Genomic DNA, 8,033 nt, shown 5'->3' with positions numbered 1-8,033 from the left:
CAAAATTGAAATGTCAGGACTTTTGTGAAACTTTTATGAAAGATTTGGCCTTTTAAAGATACTAGTTTCGCATTACGTGCTATGCACGTGGCTCGTAACGTAACTCGTCAATGAACATATTAATAATTTTATTATAATTATATCAATTTTTATTTATAATTAATATTAAATTAGTTAAGAATTTTTATAAAAGTACTTATAATATATTCGGCTATTAATTTTTTTTTCATACTGAAAATTCTTCTTTTAATTTTATAATAACCATAATTAAATAATTAACTTAATTTTATTAATAATATCTTTAGAAATAATAAAATAGAAATTTAAATAATAATATATTGATCAAATACAATATTTTAATTTTGTAGTTCAATCAAACTAAAAGATAGGTATTCCTACTAATTTGGAGATAATTTAGTTATTTTTTATATATTAAAGTTAAATTGGAGATAATTTAGCTACCTATTCTAATTAGGACTTTAATTACAATAGTGATTAATTAAATAATTAATTAGTTAATAACTATAAAACCTTTATTTAATAGTAAACTGAAAAGGATTATTCCGTAAATTTGCATGTCCCCCCCTCCATCCGTGCTTTTGTATATAGTATAGATTTGGCCTAAAAACAATAAAGTATAGAGTTTTCGATATGAATTTAGCCTATACAAAAATATTTTGCCTTTTCAATTTCATCAAACGTGATAAGCACCTTCCTTGCACATCAACATCATTCAATTCCTCCCATTTTTTTACCTTCAAAACGACACCGTTTGACAGAATAAGGATATGGTACAACTGTGATACTTTTTCTCGTTTAAAATATACCGTTAAACAGTTAACCAAACACGCGCCTAACCTCACACACTCACCGCCAAAACGACACCGTAATCCCTTTCAAAAATTACACTTTCCTTCGGTCGTAAGTTCTCTCCTCTCTTTTCCCCAAAAACCCGAGTAATCAGCCAAAAAAAGCAAAACTGAAATCTGAAAATCAAATTCAAAAATTTAAAGTTCAAAAAATCACTCGTCACTGATTTTTTTTTGTTCGAGATACAGTAGGTTATTACAATGGAGATATCCACGGGCCCGATCGGGTCCTGTTCGAAAGAGAATCAAACAATCTATCTCGAATGGTTTAACTTCGCTGATTCAGGTTTTTATTTGTTGTTTCTTACTCTACATTATTCATTTTTACTGATTTAATTTTGATTTTAATTTTTTTGATTTGTGTGTGTTTGGTTCAATAGACGGCGATGGTAGAATTACCGGCGACGATGCTTTGAAATTCTTTAGCATATCGAATTTATCTCGTCAAGTTCTTAAGCAGGTTTGTTTTTATATTTGTTTAGTTTCATTTCAAATTTAGGTTTAGTTAATAACTGTTTTTATTTACTGTTTTTTTTTTTTTGCGCTTAGGTTTGGGCAATTGCGGATTCTAAAAGACAGGGTTATCTTGGTTTCAACGAGTTTATTACTTCCATGCAGGTTTTTGATTATATTAATTTGTTTTTCGCTGTTTATTGATTTGTTTTTGAAATTTATTTGCTTATGAGTTTGTTTTTTATTGTGAAGTGTAGTTAGTTTCTTTAGCTCAAGCTGGACATGAAATTTCACATGATCTTTTAACTAGTACTCAAGGTTATTATGATTCTTCTTTTCTTTCGTATGTTTTTATCGTTCGATTCTGTTTGATATGTGTAGTATTTGATGTTGGAAGTTTATTTTTTGTTTTTGGGAATGTTGTTGCAGTTGATTTTGAAAATTTAAGACCTCCTACTATGGATGGCCTTGTTGAGTTGATTGAAGTAAGTATATTGCTATTTTAACTTAAAGTTTTGCTACTCTTGCCTTTGTGTAGAAATCTTTAATTTTTGTAATCTAATATTTAGCAGAAGAAAAAGCGCCAATCGAAATCAAGAGACTCTGATGTTAATGGTATGAGTTGCTTTTGATATTGATTATATACTTAAGTTTCTATTCTTATGGTGTAATGATTGGTCTGTGAATCTTTTTAGGTACTCTACCTGTGGAAACTTCACCTTCAGCAAATTGGTTTTCTCAGATGTCCACTTCAAAATCAAATAAGAAGGTGTGTATTTAAACTGGAAATTTATGCTATGTGACTTGGTTATACTCATTTATCAAGTTAGTTATGCAGTAGTCTATTCGCAGATACACTTTCATTTATTGTATGTTGCATTGTTTTCTTTGTTCACTTTAAATTGTGTTTCTCTTATTTCTAACTTATATCCCTTTATTGTTCTCTGCAATCACTTACTGTGCTTCCTTTGTTCATTTTTAAATTGCATTTCTCTTATTCCTAACTTTTTATCCCTTTATCATTCTCAACAATCACTTATGGTATTTTCTTAGGTACCTCTATCCTCTGTTACATCTATCATTGATGGCTTGAAGAGACTGTATATTCAGAAGCTGAAACCCTTAGAAGTTACTTATCGCTTTAATGATTTTGTGTCTCCACTGCTGGTAAGGATGCAATACTTTTGATTCGTGAATTGTGATGTACTGATGTTGTCGCCTAGAAATGTGAACATCAGAACATATGAAATATGAATAAGTAGTAATTTAGTTGTTCCACTAAAAAAATCTACTTCTGATAGCATATGTCTTAAATTTATGTGTTTGTTGCAGACAAACAGCGATTTCGATGCCAAACCTATGGTTATGCTCTTGGGTCAATATTCTACTGGAAAAACAACATTTATTAAACATTTGCTTAAAAGTAGTTATCCTGGTGAGCTCTCTGCCTCCCCCCTCTTCCAAGAGCAAATTAATGTATAAATTCTAGTTTTAAGTTTATTTATTGCTTTCTCTTTTTTTTGTATTGCTACAGGAGCCCATATTGGACCTGAGCCAACTACTGACAGATTTGTTGTCGTTATGGTACTTGAACAGTCAATATTTTATTCTTGTGCTTTTCTGTTCTTGTTACTGCTTGTCGGTGCATTTACAATGTGCTTGCGTGTATACGTTCTTGTGAGCATAACCATTGTAAAATTATTGTATAGAAAATGATTATAATACTCTGGAAATTAATGTGCTTGTGTGTATAACTCTGGAAATTAATTATATTTTATGAAAAGAAAATGATTTTATTTTAGTGGTAACACTACAACAAACCTCGCTGAATGTAATTTTGCAATATTTGTTGTAGTTGTTATCTTGCCCTTTTTTGCTACACTTATTGATGTGCGATTTTTTTTATTTGCTTGTTTGATTCTTAACATCCCAATAGTTAGAAATGATAGGAAAGAATGGTCATTAATCAAGGGTTAAATTACATGAAGGCAAAACTTTTAGCAAGAAAAATTGGTATACGAGTGAAGTTGTGAGGGTCGGATGTCGGAGATTGGAAAATCTCTTTCCGTTCTGTTGGAATAATATAATAATGATGAACATGTATTTGTTATTGTCTAGGCTATGAAATAGATCCTTGTTTGTACTTTTGTCTCAATAGTGGCTTTGCTTTCTTCTTTTCATTTTTTTGGTTGACAAATTTGAAAGTTATACTTCTGACCTACACTTGTTGCATTGGAATTTGGAATTGCAGCTAACATGGTATGTGTACTTTTTACAGTCTGGTCCTGATGAACGGAGTATACCGGGCAATACAGTGGCAGTCCAAGCAGATATGCCATTTAATGGACTCACAACTTTTGGAACTTCGTTTTTATCGAAATTTGAATGTTCTCAAATGCCTCATCCTGTAAGTCATGGAATTTACAGTCAGTAGATTGATCCTCGATCTTTTTATTGAAGTATATGATATATGTAACGTGTAATTTTGTGCTTGAAGTTGCTAGAGCATATTACTTTTGTGGACACTCCTGGAGTTTTATCAGGAGAAAAACAACGAACTCAACGGTCTTATGATTTTACTGGTGTAACATCATGGTTTGCTTCAAAATGTGATCTCATTCTACTTCTCTTTGATCCTCACAAACTTGACATCAGTGATGAATTCAAGCGTGTCATTTCATCATTACGCGGGCATGATGATAAAATTCGTGTGGTTCTTAACAAGGCAGACCAAGTTGATACTCAACAAGTACGAATTTGTATTCTCGTTGATATGATATTATGTTTATGCACATGTCTCGAGTTGCTCGTGTAGCATTCTCATGTGCCTTGCTCTATTTTTTTGCAGCTGATGAGGGTTTATGGAGCATTAATGTGGTCACTGGGGAAAGTTCTGAATACTCCTGAAGTTGCACGTGTTTATATTGGGTAAGCTTTCTAATTATAACTACATCAACAGCATTTTTAGAATGAATATGCGTCAGATCCATTCCTAGTATATTAAGTGTAAGTTGTTTGTGTCAAAAATGCAGTACTGCTTTTTTTTTTCCTTAGGTTGGTTTCGTTCATGCGTGTATAATTGAAAACTAATGTTATGAAAGACAGCTTCGTTATTTTGAGCTTTTTCTCATGTATATCTGTAATTTTACTTAAATTGCATCTTGTGTTGTTTATATCATGCCAAATTAATATTTCTCATTTTTTGGCAGCTCATTTAATGACAAACCAATAAATGAACATGTCATTGGCCCAATTGGAAAAGAACTTTTTGAGAGAGAGCAAGAGGACCTGCTATCTGATCTAAAAGACATACCAAAGAAGGCCTGTGATCGTCGGGTGAGTTTGTATTATTAGTTTGTGTTGGAGGTGTTATATATTTCAGATATATGTTAGCCTATTAGCATATGAGTGTGCATGATGGAATGTGATTTGCCATTAAATTTAAATATCACATATGCACCTTGTGCCTCGAACACTGATCCACGAATGAAGTTCTTTCTTTTTTCTGTTGATTGCAGAAAAAGGTGTGAGTTGATCCTCGGAATATTAATAATACCTAAAAAGAACGTAATTTTTTTAAGAAAAGATGGAATTTATACGCAAATAGCATGTTTCTTTTTTTTAATAATATGTGAATTTTTTTTATGCTTTAATAGAGACAAAATATATTTTTGGAGACGCTTATTACACCGCTCGCTGATAATCATAATTACCTACAGATCAATGAATTTGTGAAACGAGCAAGAGCTGCCAAAATACATGCTTACATTATCAGCCATCTTAAAAAAGCGATGCCAGCAATGATGGGTAAAGCAAAGGTCCAACAGCGACTTATTGATAATTTGGGAGACGAGTTTGCAAAGGTTTTCATCGATCTCCAGCATATAATGTGTTTGACCTTTTCTGTAGAAATAGTCGTGGTATATGCTTGACTGTGGTTTATGCAGGTTCAAAGGGAGTTCCATTTGCCGGCAGGTGATTTTCCAAATGTTGATCAATTCCGAGAGGTTTTAAGTGGTTACAACATTGATAAGTTCGAGAAATTGAAGCCGAAAATGATACAAGGTGTTGATGATATGCTTGGTTATGATATTCCAGATGTACTAAAGAAGTTCAGAAATCCCTATGACTAAAACACGGACTGATTTTGCAGTTTATAGAGGTATGATTTAGATCAATTACATAATTGTAGGTGTATTGTGAAGCCGAAAACCAAATTATCTTTGTCATGATGTAACTGTATATCGATTCTTGAGTTGTCCGACGGCTCGAAGTGCTATGTAGAAATGTGTGAGCGATCCTCCTTGCTCTTGATTTGTTGATGAAAAATAATGCGAGATTGGGAATTATTAGGGTGAGTTATTTTCAAATAGCCTTCTGAATCTCTCCCAATACTTATGGAATGTGAGTGAATTGAGTCTGTTCACTGCAAGTTTTTTATTTATTCGACCTTTGGTTCATGTATTATCACACTTTTTTAAACTGAGTCTGTTCACTACAATTTGCATACATCGAGTCTTTACTTTTAATTTTAATTTTATTTTGGTCACAAAAAGTATAAAAAATGTCAAGTCAGATTGAAAAAAATGATTGAGGAATTTACTTTGAATGAATATAAGTATAGGGACAGGATTAAAAAAAATATTAAAAAATGGATTAAAAGTTTATGGAATGTAAGTGATCCTTTTAGTACAGAAGTTCATATTGGCCATTGGGATGTTAAAATGTAGTATGATTTTAGGATCCTCTCATTTTCATATAAACAATGATTTATTGTATCATATTTTTTTGAATTGAGTATGTTCACTACAATTTGCATATATCGAGTCTTTTCACTTTCACTTTTATGGGTATAAGATTCGGTCAAAAATATATATTAAAACTGTCCAAACTGAAAAAAAAAATGATTGAAAATTTTATTTTTAATGAATATTAAAGTGTAGGGACCAAATTTAAAATATATTAACCTTAAAAAAAGGATTGAAAATTTATCCTAATCGCATTAATGGTGTATGAAGTACATGCATTTTTTTTTCTGTAACTAAGAAAAAAAATTGTGTGAATCAAATTTATCATGTAGGATTATAAACCCTCCACTATTTGTGTAACACATGGCAATAATAAATGTGATAATCAATCATTAAATGTCATATTAATTATAGTTAAAATGTGATCAATCAATATGGTATTTAATGATTGGTTATTGTATTTATTATGTGTAGGAATTTCGTGTTGATAAATAAAAATAAATTTTTTATTTTTTTTTAATTTAAAGAAGTGTGATAATACCAATATTCAGTATGTATTTTGTATTGAACAAGACAATCGTATTAGTACATTTTGCTTTTTTTGAAAATTGGAAAGGAGGGTGCTTTTGGTAGGAAACGAACCCACAATTTAGCAAATTTCTATCTAGCGTTTATATCATTTGAATTATAATTCATTGGTGTATTAGTAAAATCATATATGCCTTAAATAGGTTAATTTTTTTTTCATTCGTTGCAATTCATTTCCATGGACATAATAGATTTATTTCTTTTTTTCTTCATTTGTTTTAGATTATTTAATATAGATCGGCTAGCATATTCTTATTTCTTTTACATCATGTTTAAACTCCCATGGAAACTATGGATTTTGAGGCCAAATTAATGCAAAATAAAATCGCAACTGGCCAACTATATTTATGTACCCAAAACCTTCCCATTAGGCAATTAAAAAAATCCCACTAGATGTTGTGTTTAGGCAGTCCAAAAATAAAACTAATCCTAACCAAACTAGGTTTTTTTGTCAAGTTCTTTGATTTTCTCTTTGAATAGAATAAAATTTTAATCATTAAACATTTCTTTAAATTTTAATCTTTTAACATTTGTCTGTTTAAGGAAAAAAATCCAAAGAAAGACATATATTGATTAATAATAAAAATGCATATTGTAATTTAGGAAAGTACACATATTTCTTGAATTCATGCATGAAGTGTAGCCCCATTTACCATATACAAATTAATCAAAGTCCTCAATCATCTCATTTTTATCATAACTGAATAACAAATATAGACAAGTATTTATAAATCTTAATAATTTCCATTAATACTCTAAACTAAATTAAATTAAATCCCCAACAATAAATATCACTTGATTCTAATTAAAAAATCATAGCATAAATTATTTGGGAATTTTAGTCTATAAATCAATCCAAAAATCTATGAGTAAGAAGTGAATGATCATGTCTTGCTTTAGCCCCAAGAAAAAGTTGCCACTCTCTAATATTAAAACATGGAAAGCTTTCATTTCCACCTTTCAAAAGAAACTAAACTTTATTCTAAAACCCGAAAATAAAATCAATAATTTTAGATTTTGCCACCATCGTAACCGCCGCTGCTATAACCACTCCGATCATCACCAACAACGCCATGTAGCAGCTCGGAATTTGGTCGAAAATGGCGGTTCTCATCGGGAAGACCAAACTAAAGATGTGAAAGATGAGTCATCAGAATGTTTGAGTGGAGTGGATGCAAATGCAGAAGAGTTTATAGATAAAATGAAAGCAATTTGGAAACTTGAACGGCAGATTTCCGATGAAAATTATGTTCAAACATGGGTCCGTGTTTACGAACATTAGGGTTTGAATTGATTAATGTTAGTCACTTGAATAATTTAAATTTTGTCCAGAGGAGTTTGAAGATTTTTTTTCTTTTCAATTCTCCTTTATGAC

General features: G+C 30.8%; 1 protein-coding gene across 3 annotated transcripts; it reads left to right on the top strand.

The window, feature by feature from the left end:
* Positions 1-899: 899 nt before the first annotated feature.
* LOC126670011 (EH domain-containing protein 1) lies at positions 900-5,748 on the top strand. Of its 3 annotated transcripts, none has more exons than XM_050363664.2 (16): positions 900-1,155; positions 1,250-1,329; positions 1,419-1,487; positions 1,580-1,640; positions 1,752-1,807; positions 1,895-1,937; positions 2,018-2,091; positions 2,376-2,489; positions 2,655-2,757; positions 2,857-2,906; positions 3,601-3,729; positions 3,820-4,071; positions 4,171-4,250; positions 4,532-4,658; positions 5,042-5,185; positions 5,270-5,748. In XM_050363664.2, exons 1-16 carry the CDS (start codon positions 1,071-1,073, stop codon positions 5,453-5,455), a joined length of 1,653 nt encoding a protein of 550 aa, XP_050219621.1. In that variant the 5' UTR covers positions 900-1,070; the 3' UTR covers positions 5,456-5,748. The 3 variants fall into 3 exon arrangements, with proteins under 3 accessions (XP_050219621.1, XP_050219620.1, XP_050219622.1); XM_050363663.2 differs by having other exon boundaries at positions 1,892-1,937; XM_050363665.2 differs by lacking the exons at positions 900-1,155; positions 1,250-1,329 and having other exon boundaries at positions 1,433-1,487; positions 1,575-1,640; positions 1,892-1,937.
* The last annotated feature ends 2,285 nt before the right edge of the window (positions 5,749-8,033 follow it).

Source organism: Mercurialis annua, linkage group LG2 (genome assembly GCF_937616625.2).
Source record: "Mercurialis annua linkage group LG2, ddMerAnnu1.2, whole genome shotgun sequence".
Taxonomy (NCBI): Eukaryota; Viridiplantae; Streptophyta; class Magnoliopsida; order Malpighiales; family Euphorbiaceae; genus Mercurialis; species Mercurialis annua.
This window is presented reverse-complemented; position numbering and strand designations above follow the sequence as displayed.

What these genes read in the sequence shown, in the direction of transcription:
- LOC126670011 (XM_050363663.2), top strand. Translation starts at nt 1,071, where the DNA reads ATGGAGATATCCACGGGCCCGATCGGGTCCTGTTCGAAAGAGAATCAA. An exon ending in AGTTTATTACTTCCATGCAG is followed by an intron (nt 1,488 to 1,579) that starts GTTTTTGATTAT and finishes TGTGAAGTGTAG; the next exon opens with TTAGTTTCTTTAGCTCAAGC. An exon ending in GCCTTGTTGAGTTGATTGAA is followed by an intron (nt 1,808 to 1,891) that starts GTAAGTATATTG and finishes TCTAATATTTAG; the next exon opens with CAGAAGAAAAAGCGCCAATC.